General features: G+C 59.0%; 1 protein-coding gene across 8 annotated transcripts in view; it reads left to right on the top strand.

Annotated features, from left to right (window-relative positions):
* The window catches only part of KIF21B (kinesin family member 21B), a 48668-nt gene extending 22641 nt beyond the window's left edge, over positions 1-26027 (top strand). The window contains exons 14-37 of one of the 8 annotated variants that reach the window (XM_071207639.1): positions 424-615; positions 2309-2508; positions 5904-6011; positions 6496-6564; positions 6920-7152; positions 7347-7494; positions 7679-7873; positions 7975-8076; positions 8810-8975; positions 9139-9190; positions 9358-9415; positions 10582-10787; positions 10865-10939; positions 11954-12067; positions 13781-13819; positions 15657-15793; positions 17457-17637; positions 18444-18608; positions 18854-18971; positions 19845-20015; positions 20637-20836; positions 21343-21530; positions 21906-22408; positions 23546-26027. In XM_071207639.1, coding sequence (XP_071063740.1) covers positions 424-615; positions 2309-2508; positions 5904-6011; positions 6496-6564; positions 6920-7152; positions 7347-7494; positions 7679-7873; positions 7975-8076; positions 8810-8975; positions 9139-9190; positions 9358-9415; positions 10582-10787; positions 10865-10939; positions 11954-12067; positions 13781-13819; positions 15657-15793; positions 17457-17637; positions 18444-18608; positions 18854-18971; positions 19845-20015; positions 20637-20836; positions 21343-21442 — 3029 coding nt within the window. In that variant the 3' untranslated portion in view covers positions 21443-21530; positions 21906-22408; positions 23546-26027. Of the gene's footprint in view, positions 1-423; positions 616-2308; positions 2509-5903; positions 6012-6495; positions 6565-6919; positions 7153-7346; positions 7495-7678; positions 7874-7974; positions 8077-8809; positions 8976-9138; positions 9191-9357; positions 9416-10581; positions 10788-10864; positions 10940-11953; positions 12068-13780; positions 13820-15656; positions 15794-17456; positions 17638-18443; positions 18609-18853; positions 18972-19844; positions 20016-20636; positions 20837-21342; positions 21531-21905 lie in introns of all 8 variants that reach the window. The other 7 variants (XM_071207640.1, XM_071207641.1, XM_071207643.1 and 4 more) reach the window with 7 other exon arrangements.
* Positions 26028-27256: the final 1229 nt, after the last annotated feature.

Raw genomic sequence — 27256 nt, 5'->3', positions numbered from 1 at the left:
AACCCTGTGCGGTAGATACTAGAAGTTTTCTCTATATTACCATTGAAGAACAAGCACAGAGAGGCTTCGGGACTGCCCCAGTTGGTTAGATGCAGAGCTGGAACTTGAATCTCGGTCCTCTCACCCCGGCACCCACACCGGGTCTCACAGTGTCTGTGACAGGTGGACGTTGACCTTGGGCAGGAGGGACATCTAGACCCCCCACCCAGTTCCTGGGCCCAGCCTTGCCTTTCTGGGCTTTGAATGGGTCGCCCTGCCCAGCAGCCTCCACCCACCACAGGGATCATCATTTTATCCAGACTGCGGTCACTGATTGGTCATGACTGGCCAAGGAAGACCCGTAACCCACCACGACTGTGAATCTGCTCCCCACCTTGCCCCCTGGCCCCTGGCACTGGGCCAAGCCCGTCTCTGCCCCCACAGAGGTGAACTTCCAGGCGGACCTGGCTGACCTGACCTGTGAGATCGAGATCAAGCAGAAGCTGATCGATGAGCTGGAGAACAGCCAGCGGCGGCTGCAGACGCTCAAGCACCAGTACGAGGAGAAGCTGATTCTGCTGCAGAATAAGATCCGGGACACCCAGCTGGAGCGTGACCGCGTGCTGCAGAACCTCAGTGAGGCCAGCGCCACCCACCCCACCCACCCCCCACCCTGCTCCCAACCCTGGCTTTCCCCTAGGCCCCTGTCCTGTCAGAAGCATCAGCCAACAGCTGGCATCTTTGAGATATTTCTAGTCTTCTGGGCAAGGGACTTCTGAACCTTTCTTTGCCTGTGGCCCTTTCACCCACAGTCACGCTTAATCCTAGTTTCTATGCCACATTTTAAATTAATCTGTTTTGTTTTGTTTTTACTGTTGTCTTACATACCAGAATCCTTTATATAGTTAGGCACATGAATATGACGTCCCTCTGCCTTCTCACCTGCGTTCTGTTCCTTGGGTCTTTTCCTTTGGACCTGTTCATAAACCTACTTCACACATTCTGTCCTCCTTACGCTACTCCTCAGCCTGTTCATTCACTCATTCATTTACTTATTAACATTTATCGAATATATCTTAGGGATCTGACATTATTCCACATTCATGATATTGGAGTGAACAAAATCCCTGCCCTCTAATGGGGAGAGATGATGTAAACAAAATGAATAAGGAGAATATATGGCATGTTAGATGCTGATAAGTATTATGGGAAAAATACACAGCAGGCAAGGGGGTCAGAGAGCTCTGGGGGCTGGGTTGGAGTTAAAAGGATGGTCAGGGAAGGCTTCTCTGAGAAGGTGACGTCTGCACAAAGACTTGAAGGACATGAGATAGTGCCAGGGCAGAATGAGTGAGGAGAACAGCATTCCAGGCAGAGAGAACAGGATATGCCAAGGCCCTGAGGTGGGAGTGTGCTAGAAGGAAGAGCTTGGAGCCAGAATGGCTGAAACACAGTGAAAGGGGGACACGTAGCAAGAGATGGCCAGAGAGGACATGTGGGACCAGACCGTGTCGGTCCCCGTATAGTGCCTCATACTCTGAGGAGTGGAGTTTTGAGGGAAGGACATCATCAGAACTTTAAAAGCATTTTTAAAGGGTTACTCTGGCTGCTGGGTAGGGGGACAAACATGAAAGCTGTAGACCATGAGCAGTGGCTTGGGCAGGAGGTGGTGAGAAGTGGGTGGATTCTGGATGTGTGTCGAAGGTAGAGCCAAAAGGCTTTGTTGAACAATTGGATGGAGAAGAGAGAGAGCCAAGGATGTGTCCAGGGCAGAAGCTTCTGGCAGGATGGCGAGGACATTTCCTGAGTGGGGACGCCTGTAGGGGGCGAGGAGGACGGCGAGGGGGAGTTGGTTTTGCGCACTGTGAGTCTGAGATGTCTGCTGGACCTCCAAGTGGAGCTGCCTGGGAGGCAGTTCGGGGAGGGGGCGGGGTGGAGAGTCAGCTTCCTTCTGCCCACGTTATTCCTCCCCACAGCACTCTGTCTTTCCTTGCTGACTCTTCCCCTCCCACTGGTTCCAACCCTTTCTTCCAACGACAGATCAGAGCTAAGGCAGCATGAGCGGGGGCTGCAGGGCCCTCCCAGGAAGCTGATGACCAAGGGCTCCGAGATCCCTCAGGGTCCAATAGAAGGCAGAGTGGGAAGAGGCCTTGGGATCCTCTTGCCTGACCCTCTCGTTGTTTAAAGAAACAATCTCAGGGAGGGCCATGACTTGCCCAAGGTCATGTAGCGAGACCAGAACCCAGGTCTCCTGCTTTCCTGCCTGAGCCACGGCAGATGGGGGGGCACATGGAGATGTGGCCTGACGGCCCCTGCTGCTGCCCCCCAGGTACCATGGAGTGCTACACGGAGGAAAAGGCCAACAAGATCAAGGCGGATTATGAGAAGAGGCTGCGGGAGATGAACCGGGACCTGCAAAAGCTGCAGGCTGCGCAGAAGGAGCATGCACGGCTGCTCAAGAACCAGTCACGCTACGAGAGGGAGCTGAAGAAGCTGCAGGCCGAGGTAGCGGAGATGAAGAAGGCCAAGGTAAGGGCAGGGCTCAGGAGGGCTGTGCAGTCTTCTGAGAAGCTCTCAGCATGATGAAAACAATCCTTGCTGTAGAGTGGGGAGTACGGCTTCTTGACAGAGAATACTACCCAGGCCGGAGCTGTCGCCGTCCTGGTCAGCGTCCTCCTGGCTGCATGCATTGTTCAGCGTGAAACCACTTCCCCCTCTTGTTTACCTGAGGCCGGGGTGCAGGACAGTGGGTCTGTAGGGAGGCACCGGCCGGCACGTAAGGATCTCCAGGGGGCCCTGCCCAGTGCTGCCCACTCCTGGCAGGAAGCGCCACCACAGTTCCCTGTAGCCTGCAAACTGGGAAGCACAAAGTGTATGTGAGGCCTCCCGTGCACTTTGGGAGATGCAGGCTTTGCCAGTAATAATAATAATAATGATTATTGCTTCCATTGTTTTAACACTTCCTGTGGCCAAGCTCTCAGCTGTCAACTATACATAATCCCATTCAATCCTTCTGAGAACCTCCTGAAGGAAGTCCTGGTGTTATCCCCATTTTATGCATGGGAAAGTGAGGCTCAGAGAAGGTAATTCCAGCTACCAAGAGGTGGAGCTGGAATTCAGGCTCCGCCATCTGCCTCCCAAGCCTGTGTGTGTTCCGTGTGGCCCAGCTCTCCTCTTCCACTTCACCTATGCTCAGGGTACTCTCGTTTCAGGGGCTTGGGGTCTGGCCCTGAGGTTCTTGGCTTCTGGGCTCCAGGCTCTGCTTCCAGTGTCTGGCTGAGTGCTAGACCCTGCCCGGGGCTCAGCAGACTGGTGCTCCCCACATGTCCTCCTCCCCTCGGGCCTTCCCAGACCCGCCTTCCTGCCCTGGCCCTGAGCCCACCCGAAGCCCAGCTCTCCCCAGCCCAGCTCTCCCAAGCCCAGCTCTCCCCAGCACAGCCTGGCCCTGGCGGCAGTCTAGCCCGCTGTGAGGCTGGCTGTGGAAGCAGGAGCCCTGGAAGGAGAGCTCCTCAGTACTGGGGGCTGATGGGCCAGGGGCATGGGTTCTGGGACCCACCAGTAAGCGTGTCCTCACTGCCGTCTCGGCTGGTGCTGACCTGTGTGCGAGGGAAAGTGGCAGTGCCACGATGGCAGATGCCAGTTCCTAGAGGCGGCAGACGCCTTGGCTGTCGTTTAGGCCCAGCCACCTCCCCTGGAGGCAGGGGCTCCCTCAGCCTGACCAGGGGGAGCAATCCCTGCCTTGCTGTTCTCAGACCAACTTTGCCCCATTTTCTCCTTCCACTCCATGGGTATCAGACAGATGACATTGAACGGACCCTGAACTCCTCAGTCCCCACAGATCGCCCAGGCCGCGGGCGCCCTCTGGCGGTGCAGGAGGGAGGGACAAGCAGGCCTTCTTCAGCCTCTCCCTGGGGAAGCAGCGCACCCAGCCCTCCCCGCTGGGGCCTGGGCCTTGCCGGTGGCTCCTGGGGCAGGGCTGGGCTGCTCTGGTCTATGTCCACACTCTGTCTCTGTGGAGGCTTCCCAGCTGATGCCTCCATGAGGCAGCCAGTCCAGGGCAGCTGCCTTCTCAGCTGGGTGACCCTGCAGAGGCTCACAAGGGCAGATCCTTTGAAGCCTGGAAAGAATGTAGTGGCCCAGGATATACCTGAAGGACAGAAGGACCCGTGTGTGCCTCTGATTCACTCTCAGGACTGCTGAGGGCCCTTTGGCCACACACCCAGCTCTACCCATGCAACTGCACACTTATGACCCCAAGTCAACCTGGACATTGATAGAAATACCTGTGGTCATCCCAAAGGTGCCCCAGCCGTGCCCCAGGATTCTATTGGAAGGGCAGAGGGTCCAGCAGCCAAAGAGTCCAGCCAGATGCCAGGAGGGCCAGTTCCCATGAATCCTCCCGCTCGGTTCCGCCGCAGGGCCCAGAGATTCACAGAGCTGAACCTTGGTGGGGCCCACAGCCACAGGGGTGTCCTGAGGAGGGGGCACTGCCTTTTATTTCAGGTCTGCAGAGCAACGCCAGTCTCAGATAGTCTGGCTCAATTCAGCACTGCCGTGTGCCTACGATGCTAGAATGCACTTGTCCATTCTGCGGCCAGTGCATCTGCAATGACCTGCACAGCACTCGGCCCACACCTGCCAAGTTGGGTGATGGGCCTGTGACCAGGAAAACGTGGTTCCTCCCCAGGATGCCTCAGACCTCTGAGCCCAGAAGACACCTCACTTCTTGGCTTTACCCATAGTGCATGGTGTCCTAGGATTTGAAGTTTACTTTTTTTAATTTTTAGGAGGACCCGGGAATTGAACCCGGGACCTCATATGTGGAAAGCAGGCACTTAACCACTGAGCCAAACCCAGTCCCCAACTCTTAACCAAGGCGTTGATCTCATCTTCCCAGTCTCAGTCCTTTGGGAGAACATATATTCTGGACCCTAAAGACCTGGCAGCCGTGACCCACCCTCTTCAGCAGAGCCTGCCCTCGGGTAGAGAAGCCCACCCCTCCAGCCACCTCAGGGCCTCCTCCCGTGCCACTCTTGGTGCCCGTGGCCTCCGTGGTAGAGGGAGGGCCGGCACTGCCCTTCTCACCGGAAGGTGCCCGAAGCCCTGTGTACATTGCTCTCCACACCTGGGCACCAAGAGTGGGAAGCAGAGCCGGCTTCTTGAGGGTGGATGCTGGCAGGGCCTCTGGCACACCGAGTCGTCTCCGACCACACCAGCATAGCTCTCGGTCCTTCAGTTGTACCTCCGAGAACTTTGGGTCCCAGGCTGTCTCAGCACTCGGTCCCCAGCTGGGCTCTGAAGATGCCATTCCCGTGGGCCACGGGAAGAGCAGGGTTTGAGAAGCAAAGTGACCTGGACTTAAGTTCTGGCCGTCCATGATGAGTTGTGTGACTTTGGATATCGTTATGTCTTTTTGAGGCTCATTTCCTTGTTTATAAAATGAGAGTAAGGACGGTTCTCTCGTTGAGTGCGAGTCGAGGACTGTGCCTGGCACATGGTCCATTCTCAGTGATGGTGGACCTTCTCTTCTGCCCTGACCTTCACCCCAATCCCATCTGCAGCTCGGAGGGGATCGGCTCCCTCCAGCAGCCCAGGCTGGTCCAAGAAAGGCCGTACCCAGGACACTTGCTTTGAGTGAAGGCCACCAGGGGCTGTGACGTTTGGAGCAGTGGGGGCCAGGCTGGACTTGGCAGAGCGGCGTGCCTGCCCAGCTGGGGTGGCAATGAGGCTGCTCCTCTTGGCAGGCTCCCAGGTGGTGGGCAGCTTTGACGTCTGTGGGGGAGGGGGAGCCCGAGCTTCCGTCCCCGGGTCCCAACTCAGTGCCGGCTGGCAGGCCACCACCCAGCCCAGCAGCCTCAGGAGCTCCCCCGAAGGTACGGGCACCGATGGCTCTCACCTCCCCCGCTGCCCCCTGCCCATCCCAGGTGGCCCTGATGAAGCAGATGCGCGAGGAGCAGCAGCGGCGGCGGCTGGTGGAAACCAAGAGGAACCGGGAGATTGCGCAGCTGAAGAAGGAGCAGCGGCGACAGGAGGTGAGGGGCGGTCCCTACTCCCAGCACCCCCGCCCTCCTGTGCGCCCGGCCACCACTCCTGGCCGAGGGGCCCTCAGTTCCTGCTGGCCTAAGTGATCCTTGTCAGGTTGGCATAGAGGAGGGCAGGACCCTGAAGGCTTCTGGTCCAGCCTCACACTGTTCAGCGCAGGGACTCGTGTCCCAGAGGCAGCAGGAACCTGTTCAAGGTCACCAGCAAGGCCAGGCCCTGCAGAGAAGCCCCAGTAGAGCTGAGCCCTCCAGTCCAGGACTGCTACCCCTCGGGGGAGGGAGGGGGCCGTGAGTTTGCCCTCGGGGAGGGCCTGTCCACTCCCTGGGCTCACCTTGTCCATGGGTTTGGCTGCAGGAGAATCGCTGTGACGCCCAGGCGCTGGCCTGCAGGGCGGACCAGCCCTTCTCCATCCCAGCACTGGCAGAAAGCCTTGGGCCCCGAAGCCTGGACTCCAGCCCTCTTCTCTCACCCTAGTTTCAGATCCGAGCTCTGGAGTCCCAGAAGCGGCAGCAGGAGATGGTCCTGAGGAGGAAAACCCAGGAGGTGAGCTCAGGAGGCCGCTGGGCCCTGGCTCTCCGTTGTTTCACCCGGCGTTCGCCATCAGTGCCTGCTTTGTGTCAGGCTGAGAATGGCCTTTCTCGGTCAAGAGAGCTGAGGCCAGAGGGCAGGCTACGGGCTCCTTTGCCAAACGTCTCAGTTGTTCATTGAAGAAAAAAAAAAAGGAGAGTCTCTTTCATGTTCATTTCACATCAAAGACCCTTTGGTCCTTTCGCAGCTGCAAGCCCAGGCCAGGCCAGGGAGGCCTCTGTATTCTCCCTGCCGCCACCCCCCGACCTGGGTGCTTCCTCGCTGCTCCAGGCTCCCCTGCTCACCTGGCCCTTCTTTCCTTGGCCCCCAGGTTTCCGCACTGAGGCGCCTGGCCAAGCCCATGTCTGAGCGGGTGGCGGGGCGCGCGGGACTGAAGCCACCCATGCTGGACTCGGGCGCTGAGGTGTCGGCCAGCACCACCTCGTCTGAGGCCGAATCGGGGGCCCGCTCAGTCTCCAGCATCGTGCGCCAGTGGAACCGCAAGTTCAACCACTTCTTGGGGGACCACCCCTCGTCCACTGTGGGCGGCACCCGCCCGACCAGGTGGGGAGGACTGCGTGGACCCTGGGCCTGCGCGGGCAGCAGGGGTGGAGATGTGGGGGCAGGGCCAGGGGGACGGAAGCTCCGGGGAAATGTGGCTGCATGATGGGCACCCACAGCTGTCATCTGGGGGGCTCCGTGGAGCTGCAGCGGTTGACAGTGGTGCCACCCAACCCCCTTTGCCTCTGTCTCCCCAGAAAGAAGTTCCAGAAAAAGGGGGCCAGCCAGAGTTTCAGTAAGGCCGCGCGGCTCAAGTGGCAGTCCCTGGAGCGGCGGGTCATTGACATTGTCATGCAGAGGATGACCATTGTCAACCTGGAGGCCGACATGGAGCGGCTCATCAAGGTGGGCCGCCTGGGGGTGTCTGCGTCCCCCCCTCTCCTTGGCCCCCGCCCTCTGCTCTGAAGCCCAGAGGCGCCCAGGAGGCCTCCCCCTGCTGTGGTCTGGCTCTGGGGGGTGGGAGCTGTGGGCAGGGCCGTGCACTTGGGCTGGGCAGCAACCTGAGGCCTCTCCTCCATGCCCTGCCCAGAAAAGGGAGGAGCTGTTCCTCCTGCAGGAGGCCCTGCGGAGGAAGCGGGAGCGGCTGCAGGCCGAGAGCCCGGAGGAGGAGAAGGGGCTGCAGGAGCTGGCTGAGGAGATCGAGGCGCTGGCCGCCAACATCGACTACATCAATGACAGCATCACCGACTGCCAGGCCACCATCATGCAGCTGGAGGAGACCAAGGTGCCCCCCGGCTGGGCAGGGCAGCACAGGGGTCCCACGGGGGTGAGAGGTGGGGCGGGGGCGGCCCTGGCTGACGGGGTGTCTCTGCCGCCCCGTCCTAGGAGGAGCTGGACTCGACGGACACGTCGGTGGTCATCAGCTCCTGCTCCCTGGCCGAGGCCCGCCTCCTGCTGGACAACTTCCTCAAGGCGTCCATCGACAAGGTGGGCAGCACCCCGAGCAGGAGGTCCGGGGGCTCAGGGCCTCCGCTCCCCCGTGGGTTCTCTGGGGGCAGTGGTCTACCCTGGTGGAGAAGCCCACAGCCAGTTGGGGCGAGGGTGATGGCCCCTGGCTTGGAACCTGTTGCGTGACTTTAGGGAGGCTATGCGTGGGAGAGGCTCAGCATGGCTCCGGGGACACGGCCAGGCCACCGTCAAAGGTGACCCTGCATCTCTGGGCCAGGACCAGCCCTAGCGGGGCTGTGCTTATATCTACTGGAGGTCGAGGGAGAGCGTTGGCAGTGGGCGGAGCAGACAGACAGACTGGCCAGCATTCCACCCTGGAGGGTTTACCCTAGAGCATACCAGGTCTTCCTGGTATTCTTTGTGCCACCTCCTCCTGGCAGAGAGCTGGTCAGCAGATGTGCTGCCTGCCTCCTGGGGCTGTGGTCTTGGGGACAGACCCCAGTAGTGTGCAGTGTGGTTGTGGGAAGAGGCTGGAGGACTGCCGCTGGGACTCCCCATCCTGCCCCTGTGAGCTCCAGCCCTGCCTCTGCTTTGTGCCTTAGGGGGTGTGTCCCCAGGTGTGGGGGGGCTAGAGGGCTGTGGTACATCCTGGGTCTGTGCCAGGGACAAAGGCTGATATCCGAGAGCTAAAGGGGATCTCTTGGGGGTGGTGCTGGCGGCCCCCAGCCCCAGTCTCAAAAGGGTGACCCCCAGCCTTGCCCCCTGCCCCCAGGGGCTGCAGGTGGCCCAGAAGGAGGCCCAGATCCGGCTGCTGGAGGGACGGCTGAGGCAGACGGATGTGGCGGGCTCCTCCCAGAACCACCAGCTTCTGGACGCCCTGCGCGAGAAGGCCGAGGCACACCCCGAGCTGCAGGCCCTCATCTACAACGTGCAGCAGGGTATGGGGGGGGTCCTCAGCGCTCCTAGGTCCTCCCAGCCCCCCTGCCCTGACCCCGGGAGGCCCTCGCTCCTCCTGAACCTCCCGGCACCCTGCTCTGATCCCAGTGGGTGAGACCCCGTCACAGGCCTCTCACCCTCCTGCCCCCCCACCTCCCCCCACAGAGAACGGCTATGCCAGCACTGATGAGGAGATCTCAGAGTTCTCTGAGGGCAGGTGAGTTTCCAAGGCTGGACTGAGAGGTTGACCCACAGCACGCACCTAGGGCTGGGGTGAGGCGTTGCCATAGATCCCAGGGCTGAGGCCGGGTCTCCCAAGTCCAAGTCCCAAATAGCTAGAACACAGGGTATCAGGATCCTGAACCCCCTCTGTTTCTTCCTTAGCTTCTCCCAGTCATTCACCATGAAAGGCTCCACCAGCCATGATGATTTCAAGTTCAAGGTGAGCCCTCCACCCCACGGGGAGCTGGGCAGCAGGGAGGGGCAGGACCGACCTCCTCTGACCTTACTGTGCTTCTGCTCCCACCCCCAGCCCCACCTCAATCTTACCCCTCGCTGGGATGGAAGTGCCAAGAAGGGTCTAGCCTGGTATGGGGGGGCCTAGACATGTAATCGGGATAGCCCAATGGGAGGGTGGAAGGGGGAAGAAATGGTGAAGCCACTGCTGAGCTGTTCGCTCTCTAACATCACCATCGGAGGTCCCGCTTTAAAAAATCTCTCCTCTCCTGCACCCGAGACTCTGCCTCATGCTCTGAGTCTAAGGCTTTCCCTGGCTCCCAGTCCTTCTGTATACAGACTCTTGTTTGTTATTTTTTTTAAGATTTTTTTTTCTCTCCCCTTCCCCCCCCACCAGTTGTCTGTTCTCTGTGTTTATCTGCTGCGTGTTCTTCTTTGTCCGCTTCTGTTGTTAGCGGCACGGGAATCTGTGTTTCTGTTTGTTGCGTCATCTTGCTGTGTCAGCTCTCCGTGTGTGCGGTGCCATTCCTGGGCAGGCTGCACTTTCTTTCGCGCTGGGCGGCTCTCCTTACGGGCGCACTCCTTGTGCGTGGGGCTCCCCTACATGGGGGACACCCCTGAGTGGCAGGGCACTCCTTGCGTGCATCAGCACTGTGCATGGGCCGGCTCCACACGGGTCAAGGAGGCGTGAGGTTTGAACCACGGACCTCCATGTAGTTGACAGATGCCCTAACCCCTGAGCCAAGTCCGCTTCCCCATACAGACTGTTGATTCAACAATGTGGGGTTTCCCGAGCACAAGGGATGAACCAGGAGACAGGAATTATTAAGGGGGGGGGAGCTACAGACTGGGAGTGGAATGGTGCGTGGTTTTGGGGTAAAGGGATTGGCAAGGAGGTTGAGACGGGCGTTCTGTGCTAGTGGGAGCTGCCTAGGGCGGTGAAGCTGTTTCAGGCGCCCTGGGTGCCCTGGGAAGCCCAGGGACTTTGGCCGTGGAGCACCCGAGGTGGGTGCGCCCGTAAGGAGAGGTGTGACGTCCTCTCGGCCGAGGCCCGGGCAGCACCGCTTCCCCCGTGACGACTCCTCGCCTGGCTCCCCCTTTCCGGGCCGGCCCGCCTGGGGAAGGTGGCCCACCCCGCCCTTCCTCTCCCAGGGGGAGCCCAAGCTGTCCGCCCAAATGAAGGCGGTGTCGGCCGAGTGCCTGGGGCCCCCGCTGGACAGCTCCACCAAGAACATCACCAAGTCCCTGGCCTCCCTCGTCGAGATCAAAGAGGACGGAGTGGGCTTCTCCGTCCGAGACCCCTATTACCGGGACAGGGTCTCCCGCACCATCAGCCTCCCCACCAGAGGCAGCACCTTGTAAGCAGGGGCGCCAGGGACGGGGGTCAGGGCGGGCAGGGCGGATGTCTGGGCCTCACTGGACCCTTCCCTTCCAGCCCCCGGCAGTCTCGCGGCTCGGAGACGTCCCCTCTGACCCGACGGAAGTCCTACGACCGAGGGCAGCCCATGAGGTGAGACGATGTTCTGGGAGCAGCGCCGGCTGCACCGCGGGCCTAGGCCTGGGTGGAGCGACAGCGGTGGGCCGTCGTCACTCAGCTTCCCCCCATGGTCGGCCCCACCTAATTTCCATAAGGCTCCTTGCACAGGGTGGCCGAGCCAGCCTTGAAAAGCTGTTTGCTGATGTGCACTCACGGTAGGTGCCTTTGCGGTGGGCCCCGGCGTAGAGTGAGCCTCGGCCCCCCTTCCGTGGCCGTAGGTCATTGGGAGCCCACAGCTCTTTTTAAGGCCCTGCCATGTGAGAGGAGCACAGAAGTCCAAAAAAAAAACCAGAGGGAACAGTGCAGAAGGGCCAGGAACTCTCAGCTGGTCAGCCAAACACAAGGCCTGGCTCCACAGAGCTTCTGCAAAGCATCATGTCCCTCGGGGTTGTCTGGTCCACATGGTTAATTTTCACAGAGGTTTGGTGGCCTTGCTCAGTCACACAGCTTAATAGTGGGAAAGCAGGGGCTCAGCATGATCACGTGACAGCTGCCTCGGTGGGGGGCAGAGGGGAGCTTGCTCCAGCTCCCAGCCCTCCCTCCTCACCGAGGAACAGGCGGGCACCTATGGCCAGGTGCTCGAGAGTGACCTCAGGTAGGGAGGGTTGCAAGGATATCCTTTCAGGGTGCCTCACTTTGCTCGTGACCTGGGAGAACGTACTTAAGCAGTCAGAGACTGAGACCAAACTCAGGATGACTTTCCAAAGGGATGGAAGATTTAGGCCGAACCTACCAGGGACTTCCCAGAGGGGGGGATCCTGGGATAGTGGCATCGGTCAGTGCCTTGCGTTCCTCAATTCTTCCCTGAAAATACTAAGAACAGCACCTAGGAGCTTAATGGGGCTTTGGGCTCTGGGGTCATTGCACAGCAAGCCCTGCCCCATGGACTTTACAACCAATACAGAAGGTTCTGGAAGCATAGTGTTGGTGTGGGCTTATGGCAGGGGTATGCGTTCACTAGTGCTGTTCTCTGATCCAACTCACCAGATCCACGGACGTGGGATTCACGCCCCCCTCGTCTCCTCCAACTCGGCCCCGCAACGACCGTAACGTCTTCTCTCGTCTCACCAGTAATCAGAGCCAGGGGTCAGCGCTGGACAAGTAAGAGCCAGGGCTGAGGGGCTAGCGGGAGGGCACCGGGGGTGGGGGGGAAGCCTGGGCGCCAGGCCTCGCAGGAGGCAGGGCTGGGGGCGGGCAGACACCAGCCCTGCCCGTCAGACCCCTCTCCTGGCCTCTCTGACCTTTCTGTCCTGACGGTGGACCCTTCCCTTCCCCCAGCAACGGGGGGCCCAGAGGGCAAGGGCCTGGGGACGGGGCGTCAGGGTGATGGCCGTGCAGGCCGGGCACACACGAGGACCTCTGCAGAACTGCCCTTGACTCCTCTGCTGACACGTCGTGGTCTCTAGCCCCTTCCTCGAGCTTCAACCATCCTCACTGCCACATGCTTTAAAAAGGCCCCTTGGCCCTCGTGGGCTGTCCCAGCAGTAAGCCACCCTCGACTTACCCTCAGGTCAGGGTTGGCCTCAACCTGTATTTACAGCTCATAACAGTCAGCCATTACTAATAGTGTAATTTAACAACCACTACCAGCGTCAGAAGGCACTTCTCACTTAAAGACCTGCTTTCACATGCACCATTTCGTTGGAACTATAACTCAGTGGGAAATTTATTAGCTTTCCTATTTTACATAAGAGGAAGTGAGGCTCAAAGAGGTGCAGTGAGTCATCTAGGGAAAGTCACCTAGACAGTGGCCGTGGGGGCACCGGGACCTGGTGGGGCTTCTGACTCGCAGCAGCACTGTTTTCCAGCAGTGGGACCCTGCCTTGGGAAAGTGGGAGCAGTTCCCCTGAACTGCTGGGCTCATCTGGCCCTCTCCAGGCTCTCTGCAGCCAGACTGAAGATGCACCCCCAAGAGGGCACCTGTCTGGGTCCCCTAAAATTAGCTTCTTAACAGGGGAGCGATGGTGTTGTGTCCTTCAGGGGAGCTCCAGGCTGGAGGGTGCCCGACTTCGGTCCCTCCTTCCTCCGTGTGGGAATGCCTTTTCCTGGGTTAGAATACTGCCTGATGGGTGCCGAGCGCGGGGGCCCCTGGAGAGCCTCCTTCCCAAGCCTGCCTCAGCTCAGGCTTCCGTGGGCGGTGGGGAGTTTGCCAGGCCCGGTCCACCCCACCCCCAGTCAGGGCGCCCCTGCCTTCACAATGGACTGGCCCCTCTGGAAGGTTTGGGGTGGGACTCCACCCATCCCACTGGTGGTCTTGCCAGAGGCTTGGGTCCTGTCCAGTGGTCCAGGCCTGGGAGCCCATGTGTGGTGGAGTGCCACCTCCTCCCCCAGGACAGTGTGCTTTGTGCATAAGCAAGTCCCCAAGGAAGTGCTGGAAGGAGCCAGCTCACAGGGAGGGTAGGAGCAGGCGTGGCATCTTTGGCTTCGGACAGGTGCAAGCAGGGCTGGGTTGGGGCAGGGTGCCTCCAGCTTGCGCGATGGGGCAGCCAGAGAGCTTGGAACCAGCAGACGGCCCAGGGACCATCCCCCTGGTGTGGGGCTGGCACTGCCACGTCTCCCCATGGCCCCCTCCTCACACCTACCCTGTTAGCTGAGAGTTCCCCCGGTGGCCTACACCTGGGGGTGACTCCCAGCTCCCAGGCCAGCCGTCCCCACCCCCTTTCCTGCTCTCCCTCAGCGCCCTCGTTCCTCTGCCTCTGTCTGCTCCCTTAGAAGAGAATAACCTGCTCTCTGACCTCCCCGGGCTGCTGCCGCTCTTCCCCTGTGTGTGTTTCCTCTCTCCCCCTAATCCAGCTAATTTTCTGCCCTTCCCAGGTCTGATGACAGCGACTCCTCTTTGTCGGAGGTCCTGAGGTACACACAGAATGTCTCTCGTGTTTGGCTCCCCGGCTCTCACTCTCTGTTCTCTCTTCTCTGCCTCTGGCTCGCCCACCCCTCCCGCCTGCTCCCGTGTCCTCCGCATGCAGCCCTTCCTCTCCTCCTCTCCCCCCTCTCCACGGCTCTCCTGGAAACCTGGTCCTGCCCCGTGGTTCTGCCCTCTCAGGGTTGCCGCATGGCCTCTCACTGCGCCAGGCCCTGCTGGAGCTGGGGGCTGTGGGGCGGGGGGGCGCAGCCGCTTGTCGCAGGCCCTGATGCTTCCTCATCATCTGGGCGGGGAGGGGGCAGAGCATGGGACGTGGGGCTGCGGCTGGGCCCTGCGGGAGCTGGGGAGACGCCGGGCGCCTGCGGGGACCAGCTGGGCCGGCCGCTCTTTGAGGGGTGTCGGCGGCTCTGCTCGGGGTCATGACTTGGTCAGGCTGTGCCAATGGGGTGAGCTGTTCGGACCCTGGCTCTGAGAGGGGCACCGAGGGGCCCACGTCTCTCAGCACCCAGACAAGCTGGGGGATGACCAGCCCAGAGGCCGTTTCTCCCCAGACCATCGGCACCCATCCCATGACAGGGAGCAAGTCTCGGGACCTGGTGGGCCTGAGCCCCTGCCAAGCCAAGGGCCGTTGTGGGGCTGAGAGCTTCCCCGGCTCTCTGACCTGCTCTCTGCTGACCTCGCCTCCGGCCCTGGGGCCTGACACTTCTGTGTGCGCCCGGCGTGGCATAGCGAGGCTTTGCCTCCACTACGGCCGCTCTCTGCCTGGGGCAGGGTACCCTTTTCTGTCTCTTCCATGGTGAGACTTCCATGGTGGTTGGATTTCTTCCCAGGCCACACAGCTAGGTCTACACCGACATCAGAAGCAGGAAGCTGGGGCCGTATGGGGAGCTACTAGAGCCAGGAGAGCAGGAGTGGGGGACCTGGCTGGGCTGTGGGGGCTGTGTGAGGAGCGCTGCCTGCAGCCTCAGTGTCCCCGTCAGGAGTAGCGTTCTCTGTGGAGAAGGACTAGACCACAGTTTCTGACCTGCTAGAACCGAGTCAGGGTCTCCTCCTGAAAGACCCTCGCTGAGCAGTCTTCCTTCTCGGAACCTCCAAGAGGCTGGTAGAGCAAGATCCTCAAGCTCGCCCAGGATCGGCCTCATCCCCTCTCCCAGAGCACTTACGGGGAATGAGGGGACGCTCTTCCAAGTCAGCCTCATTCCCCAAGAGGCAATGTCCTGAGCCCAGAGCAGAGCTGGGACTTAACCCTTTGTAAATGACAGACACCGGTCTGGTCATCTGGTTCACAAGGGGCCATGGGCGCGTGCATACGCAGGGGAGTGCTTCTGCTTAGAAGAACGCCCCCCAGGCAGGCCTCAGCAAACGGGCGCACTGAGATGGGGGTGCTTGGGGTTGACAGTCTGAGCACCCTTCCTCTCTGCCTCACCCTGGGCTAACCGAAGTGGCACGGAGGAGCTGGATGGGAGCTGCGGGAACCAGCGCCAGCATCTGGGCCTCTGCTCCTGCCCAGCTGGAGCTGGGGTGCATTTGTATCTCAAGATCTGGCTCGGGCAGGCATCAGATCAGGAGCTCGCCGTGGGCAGGGCTGTGACTCCTCCTCCCACTGTGCCTGGGCTTGGTCCCCCAAAAGTGCTTGGGGTGGGGATTGCCAGGCCCTCCCCGCCCTGGGCTGCTGATTCGCAGCTCTCAGTCTGGAGCCCCTGGAGGCCCCCTCATTAGGCCCCGTCCCGTCTCTGTCCTGACCACCTCTCGCCCCCGTGCCCCGCTCAGCCTGGCCACGGTCTCCCTGGCTGACTGGCACACCCTCTCTCTCTCTCTCCCGGGAAGGGGCATCATCACCCCGGTTGGAGGAGCCAAGGGCGTGCGGACAGCCCCGCTGCAGTGCATCTCGCAGGCCGAGGGCCACACCAAGCCCATCCTCTGCCTGGACGCCACGGACGAGCTGCTTTTCACGGGGTCCAAAGGTGGGTGGAATCCCATTGGGGCAGGGCGGATGAGGGTCTCCTGCCTTCCCAGCGGCTTTTGCCAAAGCGGGCCATAAAGATGAGGCCACAGAGCCGCAGGGGTGGAGGATGTGGGGGTCTGCTTGCCCCCTGCCTTGTGTCTTGCCTTCCCTCCTAACCTGACCCTGGGGGCTCCATCAAGCACTTCCAGCCAGACCTCCTCAGCAAGTCTGGGAGCCTCTCAGATGCTGTGTTGGTAAGCCAAAGGGTGCTGAAGCAAAATACCAGAAATTGGTTGGCTTTTATAAAGGGTATATATTTGGGGTAGAAGTTTGCAGTTACCAGGTCATAAATTGTAAGTTGCTTCCCTCACCAAAGTCTGTTGCCCCATGGTGGAGCAAGATGGCGGCTGACATCTGCCAGGGTTCAGGCTTCCTGGGTTCCTCTCTTCCCAGGGCTTGTTTCTCTCCAGGCTCATCTGCCTTGGTTTCTCCACAAGACCAGCTATAGATTCTCAGGAGACTGGCTCTGTCTCTCTCCCCGGGGCTCCTGCCGCGTCTAAGGAGCCATCTGTACTCCTCTGTGCTGTTCTCCTGTATGTTCACTTCCCGGATGCCAGCTCAAAACTCTGACGAATGCCTGTGCCTTGTCATTTGCTCTGGAAGTCCCAGCTCACCAAGTGGCCAGGAATGCAGCATCCTACTGATGTGGCCCAATCAAAGCCTTAATCATTATTTAATCAAGGAAAAATGAAACCTCTGAATATATATCTAATTTGCCCAGAGGGACAGACCGGTTCACAAACATAATCCAATATCTATTTTTTGAATTCATAAACAATGCCAAACTGCTACAGATGTCCACCTGAGTCTCCTTATTCCCTTCCCCTGACACCACTGCATCCCCAGCACCCACCCAGCACCTACCTCTGAGGCAGGGTTCTCAGCCTTTTTTGTTCCATAGACTCCTCACTAAATCTATACTATACTGTGTGTTATTTAATAAATATATCACACCCGCACCAACACATCCTCAGAAGAATAATGTGTTTTTTACTTTCAATTCAAGCTCATGGACCCCTTGTTTAAGAAGCCCTGCTCTAAGGCATCCTTATGACCCTGGCAGCTGGACTCCACAAAGCCAGGTTCCTTAACCACCACAATGTCAGAAAATTTTTACAAGCAGCAAGAACAATTTTGTAGTTGTCCTGAGACTGGGAACACCAGCAGATAGATCTATCCACGGTGAGAGAGGGGCATCATTGTCAATCCAGCTGGGATGAATCGAGTCCAAGCTTTCTCTCTAAGGCTTATTTGCTACTTGTTCATTTATTTTGTCAGCTATTAGCATCTGTCAGAACAAGCACCAACGGCTTAAGAATTTTCTTTTAGCACAGGACACCTTGGCCATGCTCACAGAACTCTGGCGCTATTAGAAAGCTTGCTTGAGAAATCCTGGTCTAAAATTCTGACCCACTGTACTGCTGGTTTCTTACGTGCACACATACATGAGCGCACGTGTGTTGGCACATGCACGAGAGCACACGAGTACATGCTTTTCTCTCCCTCTGGACCCCTCTTGACGGCTTCCTCCCAGCCTTGGCAACCCCAGGGCGGGCGAATGGGCCTCACCTGGCCTGCTGGCTGGCCTCACTCCCTCCCGCCTCCCTCCCCGTCTCTTGCAGACCGCAGCTGTAAGATGTGGAACTTGGTGACAGGGCAGGAGATCGCAGCTCTGAAGGGCCACCCCAACAACGTGGTTTCCATCAAGTACTGCAGCCACTCGGGGCTCGTGTTCTCCGTGTCCACCTCCTACATCAAGGTGTGGGACATCCGGGACTCCGCCAAGTGCATCCGGACCCTCACGTAAGTGTCCACCTGCCCAGCACACAGAGACCAGCTGGGGCAGGCGTGGCTGGGTGCAAATGCTTCCCTTCCCTGGCTGCCCACTAGCACGGCCCGGCCCAGCTCCGTGGGCACAGGGGCCCTTAGAGGCCCGTGGACTTGGCCTGACTCTGAGGGACTGGGTGAGATCCCCAGGGTTGGGGTCCGTGTTGAGAGCAGCAGTTATGGTGAACTCCGAGGATGTTCTGTCCATCTGCCTGGCCCCACTTCCATCCCGGTCCCCCAAGCCAGTCTAAGGCAGACAGGACACATGGAAACAACCGAGACGAGGACCCTTGTGGAATGAGATTGTGCTTTTGTAAAAGTCGTGCTTTGTCCTTGTGAGGTCGAGGGCCCTTGTGGAATGAAATTGTGCTTTTGTAAAAGTCGTGCTTTGTCCTTGTGAGGTTTACATTGTAAGCCAAAGCCTGTCATTTAATTTGATCCATAAAAAGGAGGTGAAGAGGGGGTGGACACCTCCTTGTACAGATGAGGAAACCAAGGCTGAGAGGGGTTCAAACCCATCTCATGACTTAGTCTGACAGTCTTCCCAATCGGACTCTCAGGTCAGGTCCAGAGATTGGTCTGTGGCTTAGGGTAGCGTGAGCTCCCCCTTAAGCCCGCCTTCATCAGTCCAGAAACTTCCAGGGGAAGCAGCTTCTCTGCCAGTCAGGGAAGGCTTCCTGGAAGAAGTGGATTATCGGGCTGGCCTGCGTGAGGTTTTATTGGTTTCCTGGCCCGAGCGGATGGGCTGTTATGACCTCCGATCTCGCCTTCCTTGTGGGCAGGTCCTCAGGCCAGGTGATCTCGGGCGATGCCTGTGCGGCCACGTCCACTCGTGCCATCACCAGCGCTCAGGGGGACCACCAGATCAACCAGATCGCCCTCAGCCCCTCGGGCACCATGCTGTATGCCGCCTCGGGCAACGCCGTCCGCATCTGGGAGCTCAGCAGGTGGGTGAGGTTTCTGGGTGGGAGTGGGTGGCCAGGGGAGGGCACCTGGGTCTGAGCCCAGTACCCCAGGGGTGGGCAGGACCCCAGCTGCTCCTCCGTTCCCCCTGACTGCTGGGCCTGAGCCCCCTGGGGTACTGGGCAGCCAGGTCCAGGTTCTTGACCTTGCCTTAGGGAGAGGGAGCATGTACCTGTTTCTTCCCAGGCAGACCCCGCCCCCCGCCAACCCAGGCTTCTCCCTGTGGTAGGTTCCAGCCCATTGGCAAGCTGACCGGCCACATCGGCCCCGTGATGTGCCTCACGGTCACACAGACCTCCAGCCAGCATGACCTCGTGGTGACCGGCTCCAAGGACCACTACGTTAAGGTAACTGCGGCTGCCTGGGCGCTGGGGCCCGAGTGGGGCCCGACCTCAGTGTTTCCGCTTCTCATTCACCCACCTCTTCCCTCTGTGGTCTTGTGAGTACTCATGAAAATTGGACTTCTTGGAATTTATGCTAAAGAAAGAACTCCAAAGAAGATAAGAAGGTGTGTGCAGAAAGTTATAGATTGCAGCGCTGTTTTGTAAATGGTGAAAAATTATGAAAAATTAGAAACACCTTAAATACTTCAGGGTCAAATTACTGTCAAGTGGAGTGTGGGAAATCCACTGAATGGGGTGTGATGTAACTATTAAAGTGAGAAATATGGAAACAAAACATAAAAACAACCTAAATTTTATTTTCTCATTGATGATGCCATTGAAAAATGGAAGTACATGGTCAGAAATTGAAAAGCAGCATAAGAAAAGGAAAATAGGAATTACAGATGAGTATTTTTCTTTTATTTAAAGCACAGTAATGTTGTAAAAAAAGTAATGTTATTAAAAAAAAATTTTAAAGAGTGTTAAAGGGAGATTCCCAGCCAGTCCCACCTTTCTCCATAGCAGCTGCCTATTTAGCTGGGGGGCTTCCAGGGAATCGACTGGTTAACTCCCTGCCTTAACAGTCTCTTCCCTCACCCTCAGCCTCGATCCCAGGGGGAGGGGCCAAGACTCCAGCCCTTGGAGTTCCCAGTCCCTTGGAAGAAGCGGCACCGCCCGCCAGGCACTGTCTGCTGGGGAGCTCCCCATCTCTACCCCAAGGGCCAGGGCTGCCACGTGGGGCCAGGCCCCTGGACCTGCAGCCTCTGGGCACTGGCTGGCCTTGGCCCTCCCCCACCTCTCTCTGGGGCACTGCCTACCAGTCTGTCCTCCCTGCAGATGTTTGAGCTGGGCGAGTATGTGACGGGCACCGTTGGCCCCACCCACAACTTTGAGCCCCCCCACTACGACGGCATCGAGTGTCTTGCCATCCAGGGAGACATCCTGTTCAGTGGCTCCCGAGATAACGGCATTAAGAAGTGGGACCTGGAGCAGCAGGAGCTCATCCAGGTGGGAGTGGAGTGAGGGGAGGAGGTGAGCTGGGGCTGGGGTGGGTGGACTTCTATTCCCCCAACACAGTAGGGTTTTGGGGGCCCCGGGTCTTGCACCCTCTAGCCCCAGGGCAGAATTGTTTACAGAGCCCCCAAGGCTGCCCGTTCACCCTCTTCCCCCTCTGTCTCCACCCTCCTCTTGCCTCACCTGCAGCCCCTTCTGACTCCACCATCTCCCCCTTATGTAGCCTGCTCTCAGGAAGCTTCTGCTCTCATTTAGAATGTGAAGCGAAGTCACCTTGCCCGGACACCTTTGCACTTTAATTTAATCCCTCTGACCATGGAAGGATTTTAGACTTGAGCCTGGGAAGAAGAGCAGAAGGACATATCTTTGGGTCTCTTGAGATCCCTAGTACAGGAGGAAGCTAGACACTGAGCAGGTCAAGCCGAGGTGCTCCCTGAGGCAGGAGGAAGCGTGATGGCCGCCCTCAGCTGCCCGCGGGGGGGGGGGGGGGGGGCCTGTAGAGGGCCAGCTTGTCCCTGGGGCCCCAGGGCAGCCCTTCCTTCCCGCTGGGTTTTCTCCCTGCTTCTCCCTTCTCCTGACCGCCCCCAGCCCTCACCTGCCCTGATCCTCCCGCAGCAAATCCCTAACGCGCACAAGGACTGGGTATGCGCGCTGGCCTTTGTCCCAGGCCGCCCCATGCTGCTGAGCGCCTGCCGGGCAGGCTTCATCAAAGTCTGGAACGTGGACAACTTCACACCCATCGGTGAGATCAAGGGCCACGACAGCCCCATCAATGCCATCTGCACCAACGCCAAGCACATCTTCACCGCCTCCAGGTGGGTGTGGGTGGAGAGGTGGGCCCTTGCCCCCCATCCTCTCCCCGGTGTGGGCAGGGGAGGCTCAGGGTGCTCAGGGGCCCTGGAGCCGACCCCCTCCCGGCCCCCCTTCTCTGCCCAGCTGCGGCCAGCTTTCCCTGAGTGCCCGCCACAAGGGGCACTGTGCCAAGCAGGGGAGCAGGAAGACTAGGGGCCCTTGGCCGGGACATGCCCACTCCCCAGCCTGCCCCGCCCCCAGTAGCCCCGCCCACAGCAGCCCCGCCCCTCCAGTCTCTGCCTGGCTCAGGTGTCACTCAGCGCAGAGCAGCCCTGCCATCCCTGAGGCCACGCCCCCCCTGACCCCAGCTCTGGTCCCTCGGGGCCGCGCAGGCCCCCTGTCCCAAGGGGGTGCTACTTGGGCGGGTTTTTTCTTAGTCCTTGTTCCGACCATGTCCCTTCTCTCCCCCCTCCGCCCTTCCCGTCTCCTGCCTCTCCTCTCTGTCTCTCTCACCTCTCTCCCACCGCAGTGACTGCCGGGTAAAGTTGTGGAATTACGTCCCTGGACTCACCCCCTGCCTTCCACGCCGAGTCCTGGCCATAAAGGGCCGCGCCACCACCCTGCCCTGACCCTCCCCCCGCCCGCCCCCGCTCTCCTTCTTCCCCTCTTTTCCTTTTCCCTGTCTTTCTCCACTTCGATCTGAGCTGCTTCTTAACGGTATGAGATTATTTTACTCCTCCTCCCTTCTCTCCCTTCATGTCAGGCACGGCCGGGAGGTTGCCCCTCCCCACTCCTGAGCTTGAGCAGTGGGACAGACCCCTGGGAGCAGGAAGCCAAGGGCAGCATCCAAGCCTGGGAAAACAAGGCCACTCAAAGAGAGCCCGTGACAGTGATCCCGTCAGGGCCAGGGACCCCATGCCCTCTCCCTCTGCCCAGCACCTCACTACCCCAAAGTTCAACCCTCCCCCAAGCAATGCTGGTCCCCCCCCACCCAAGCCGCAAGTAGGGAGTTGGGTCCTTCCTTCACCTCTGGGGGCAGCCAGCTGGACCCACGTCTAAGCTGACCGGCCCCCTCTCTGTCCTCCACCGCAGTGACCTGACGGTGAAGTTCTGGAGTGCTCGGCGCTTACCCGGTGGCCCATCCTAGGAGTGAGGTCAGAGGGATGCCCCAGACCTTTGGCCCACGGCAGCCTGCACAACACGGAAGGGAAGCTGTGGCCCTGGCCGGACAGGGCCAGTGGCCCTGGGGACAGAGGGTGTGGGCAGTGGGTGTGGCCACTCCCTCCTTCCCAGGGAACAGGGTGCTGTTCCCTCATTCCCTCCCCTGCCTCTTGGTGAGAGAGGTCGGGAAGGAATTTAAGCTGTGAAGCCAAAGGGCATCTTCCCCTCTCATTTCTCTCCGGAAGTCCCGCGGCCTCCCTCCATACTGGCCAACTCTTCTCCTGCTGAGCCGGCCCTGCCCCACTTGGCCCTGCTGTGAGGAGGCAGTCAGGGCCCCCATCATGCCCCTCCAATGAGCTGGCCTCGCCCACATCTCCCAGCCCTGTCTCTGGAGCCACCTCATCTGCCTCTGAGCCCCAAAAGAGAGTCCTCAGGTAACCATGGAAACCAGGTGCAGGCAGGTGGGCCCTGACCCTTTGGCCACCCACAGCCAATCCCTGCGATTCCTTGAGGTATCAAGCTCACATTTCCGATGGGGCCGAGGTAGAGTTACAGGGAAGTAATTCCTTTGGGGAGATGGTCAGAAATACTTCAGTTATTTAATTTATTATTATTTTTATTTTGCTCTTGCCTCCTGGAAACTGACTTGAAGTTTCTTCCTCCACATTCTTTCTCTTTGCTCCTGGGGACTAAGAATCCCAAAGGACGTCCGTTCCCCAGGCCCGCCTATGCCACCTCCATATGCTTTGCAGAGGAGGGAATGCCCCCTTTGACTCTTGGAGCTCTGGCCTGCCCCTGGCATTGCCCATCCTCACCCTGGGGACCCTTCCAGTGCACCCCTGGCCTCTAGGCTGCCTGACGCTTCAGTGCCTTCCTCCGTTCCGGGGCCAGGCACCCATGCTGGGCAGCCTCACACCAGCCATGCCCACGGCACCACGTGTCTTCTTGCTCTCGGGGTCTCATGTCTGTCATCCTCTCTGCCCCCCAAGGCAGGAACCAGGGAGCGTCCCCTCCCCAGAGCCCCCGTGTACCTCACTTAGGAAACAGCTTGGACTGCATCTCCCAGGAAGAGGCCCTGCACCCCTGCCTCTCTGCCCCCCACCCGAGTCCACCCAGGACCCCCATAGCATTCCTCACCCACTCGCCAACTGGGACAGGGAGTTTTTAACCAGATGTAGCCTCACCAGCTTTTTCTCGGGTTATTCCAGAGACACAAGCCTTAAAACTGGCCTGGGGCAAAGGGCCCGGGCTTCAGGAGAGTAGCTGTGAAGAGGGAGCTGAGTTTCTCTCTTCCCTGAGGCTGTCTCCCAGAGATGTTGTTACATCGGTGTTGGGGCGCCCCCTGTGGGGAGGACTCTGAATTTACTGGACTGGGCCTCGAGGGGCAGGGTTCTGTCCCCCAGCCTGGCCGCGCTTTGTTTTGCCATGGCGTAACTGGGCGTGTGCTTGCTGGCCTCGGCCTGGGAGCCGGGAATCCCAGCTTCCTTCAGAGGACCCGGTGATCTTTCACCCTCGGGAAGGTGGATCTGTATTTCTGTCCTCCACCCCGGCTCCTCACCCTCTTTGGCCAGGGCGTTTCAGGTTTGTTCCATGTGGCCCTGGAACGGCAGGCTGTCTTGGCTCTGAAAGAGACAAAACCTGCCGAGGACAGCGCGAGGCCTGTCTTCCCGCGCCGTGCTCGCCGAGAAGGCCGTTCTGCCGGCCAGGGTTCCAGCTGGACATGCCGATGAAGCGTGGAGGGGCGGCTCTGCAGGAGGGACAGGTTCCCACATGTCTCCTGGAACCTGGGACAGGCTGCCTCTGAGGACTGGAAATCCCTCTTCCTCCAGCTAGCCCGGGGGTGCCCGAAACTCCCTGTGCCACTTGGAAGTGAGCACGAGTCTCTCCTTCCTTGTCCCCCGCACCCCGCGACCTGGACAGAAAGCTTTGACCTTGAGACCTGTAGGGAAAAAATCGTCAGCATGACAGTTTACAGACTGTAGAAGCATGTGAGGCTTGGCGCTCCCCCGCAGCCAGCGGGGAGGGCTGCACCGCATCCACAGGGCCTGCTCTTGCACGCGGTGTGATCCTGTGGCCTCCAGAGGTGCTCGCAGTCAGTGTCCGTTTTCTGCTGTTTCTGATGGGTCAGCTACCTCATGGCAGCGCCGGCTCTACTCTCCTGGCGAGTATCGCGGACTTGGAAACTTGAAGTCTTTAGGGGCACTGAGCTGCTCCGAGCTGTGCTCCCAGAGCATTGGACTCTCCCTGTTCCTTCAGCGGTGTCCCAGGTACACAGTTAGGGGCAGGCCCCAGCTCCATGCATTGCACAAACTGCATTAAGTGTTGGAAGCACAAAATGGTTGTGATTGAGCACAATGATAGGGCTTGCAGCAGGCGGCCTGGGCAGACCCGGGCCGGAGGCCCCTCCCATGTGGGTCCTGCCCAAAATTAGACTAGGCCTGGGGGCGGGGGAGGGGACCTGGGGGCTGCTCTCGCTCAGATCGGCTGAGATGTGTCATACTGCTGCTTCCCACCCGTGCCATCCTAAGACTCGGGGCTGGTCACTGCCAGCCGAGCCCCATCTGTCTGCCTTGGGCCCAGGAGCAGAGTCCCCTCTAGACCCCACTCCCCCAATCTTTTCATGCCTAGAGCCCAGGCTGGCCCTGGCCTTCAGAACAGCTTTTTTTTTTTTTCAATTGAGCCCAGAGCTTGGACCCAGGTTCCCTGTCTCCTGGAGTGAGCCCTCTGGGAATGCTTTTTAAGCTGACTGGCAGGCTCCTGAGCTGGAAGGTGTCCTCCATCCCCACTGCCCTGGGGCCTTCTCAGCACAGACCTGAGCCACCGCCCCATTCTCAGTATTCACCAAATCAGTGTTTGCTTTTACTGCTGTGACTGTCTCCTCCGTGGCAGCCCGAATTCTCTTGGAGTTGCCCTCGGAGATGGCCAAGGAAGGAAGGGAAGCCAAGAGCAGAGGCTGGCACACCGAGCCTTTGAGGTGGTCGGGATGCACCGTCAGTCCCTTAGGAAGGGACAGCTGTGGATCTGGGAGCCGTCTCCCCGCCTACCCACCCTCACCCCAGCTCCGGCGTAGGAAGCCCTCCGCCCTCAGATGTCCAGCCTGGGGCTGTGTGGCTTGGGCAGAGGACAGTTTAAAGCACAAAACTGCTGTGGGGAAGACACCGAGAAGCTATGATGTTCTCATGCCACCTGGTGTGGTGGAGCCACAGGCAGGGTGGCTGCTGCAAAGTCAGGGAATACCATGTCTCTGCCCTGCTCTCTTTCATCTGCAGAGCCCACCCTGGCTTGTGGGGCACCCCTGATCACGTCTGGCTGGGTGCATGCAGTCTCCTTGGCTGTTCAGACCCTGCCTGTGCCCTGTGCATTTGCCACTGTGTGTGGCATAGGCTGCCCAGCAGGAGCTGCAGCGCCTTCCTGCTGCGTGGCCTAACCTGTGGCATCCATCCCTTCGGGATCCCCAACAAGGAGCCCCTTGCTGCTCTCTCCGCTTGGCACAGCCCCCTGGTCCTGGCTTAGAATCCAGGGCTTGGCCCTTGCCCCCCACAGGCCTTCCTGGGCCTGGCCCTCCTCTTCTGGCTCCCAGATCTTTCAATGCCCTTTTTCTGTGTGTGCAAGGGAAAGTTCTGTTTCTTCTGTGACATCTTTGTTCTATCCCCACCCCACCCCCATCCCCAGCACTCAGATGGGCCCTCAACTCACACCACACTCCAGTCCTTAGAACCCATGTCCCGAGGAGCTTGCAAAAGTGTGAAGGGAGGGAGTAATGCATGAAGAGCTGAGGGTCACAGAAGACCCCAGAAGTGAACCAAGCCCTGCCCCCCAGTTCTTTTCTAGCTATCCCCACCCCTGCCCCCCCTGCCTAGGCTGCAGGGTTTTATTTGGCTCGTGCTCTTCTCTGCGATGTGGCTAGCACAAGGTGTATATATGTTTTGTATCTCTGCCAACGACTGTACATAGTGTATGAAAGTTATTTAAGCCTCATGCTGTATATTTCTGTTCTTAGATCAGATGTGTGTGTTCTAAGTTGTCATAAATAAAACCCAAATGGCCGTTGTCTGTGGAGGTGTGGCACCTGAGGGCTGGTGGCCCTTCTATGGGGCGGGAGGTGGGTGGGGCCGTTCTCAGGGGCTGATGTAGCCCGATGAGAGCTTCCTGGCCTGTGAGTTTGGGGCTTACCTAAATGGGAAGCAGGGCTGGGAGAGTGTTAAGTTCTCCTCCAGACTGCACATGTGCCAGGTACAGCAGCTGGAAGAGAGGGCACTAGCGTTTATTGAGCACCTACCATATCCCAGGCACTGTTTTTGGCTCCTTTCAATGGGTCTCCACTGCCCTGTGTCTGGCAGGCAGAGGTATTTCCACTTTGCGAAATGAGAGGCGGCTGGGAGAGCGACTTGCCTAGGACAGAGCCAGGATTTCAGCTCAGACTCACTGTCCCCAGCGCCCATTTTATTTCACTAGCACGTGGGGCACCTTCTCTGGGCTTGGGATATCTGTGCGTGGTGCACACCAGGCGCCTTTCCTTTGCTCGAGAAGACAAATATGAAAGGTTAATATAGGAAAACCATCCTGCCATGGACTCAGTTGTTTTTCTAGACCCGTGTTCTTCAGTCTTTCAAAACCCTATTACCTTTTTTTGTTTGTTTGTTTTCTCTCCCCCCACCGCCCCCCAGTTGTCTGCTCTCTGTGTCCATTCGCTGTGTGTTCTTCTGTGACTGCTTTTATCCTTATCAGCGGCACCAGGAATCTGTGTTTCTTTTTGTTGCGTCATCTTGCTGTGTCAGCTCTCTGTGTATGTGGTGCCATTCCTGGGCAGGCTGCACTTTCTTTTGCGCTGGGCGGCTCTCCTTACGGGGCGCACTCCTTGCGTGTGGGGCTCCCCTACGCGGGGACACCCCTGCGTGGCACGGCACTCCTTGCACGCATCAGCACTGTGCATGGGCCAGCTCCACACGGGTCAAGGAAGCCCGGGGTTTGAACCGCGGACCTCCCATGTGGTAGATGGACGCCCTAACCACTGGGCCAAGTCCGCTTCCCCCTATTCCCTTTTGATAACCATAAATCACACCACCACCTCCTGGAAATTCTGGCCCAAACCCTGGGGTAGAGGCCCTTGAGGGAGAATCTGCACCTTCATCACCAGCCAAGACCGTTCTGTAAAGGTTATTTCCTGGGTTTTTTTTAGGAGGTGGAATTTTTTGGTCTGTTTCGGTATTATGAAGACAATAGGGTCTCTCTTGCTTGCTTTGTTTTCCAAACATAAATTGCTTTGTCAAGCTCTCAGGTCC

This window comes from Dasypus novemcinctus, chromosome 13 (assembly GCF_030445035.2).
Source record: "Dasypus novemcinctus isolate mDasNov1 chromosome 13, mDasNov1.1.hap2, whole genome shotgun sequence".
Lineage (NCBI taxonomy): Eukaryota > Metazoa > Chordata > Mammalia > Cingulata > Dasypodidae > Dasypus > Dasypus novemcinctus.
Note: the sequence above shows the minus strand (reverse complement) of the source record. Positions and strands in the feature narration are given on the sequence as shown.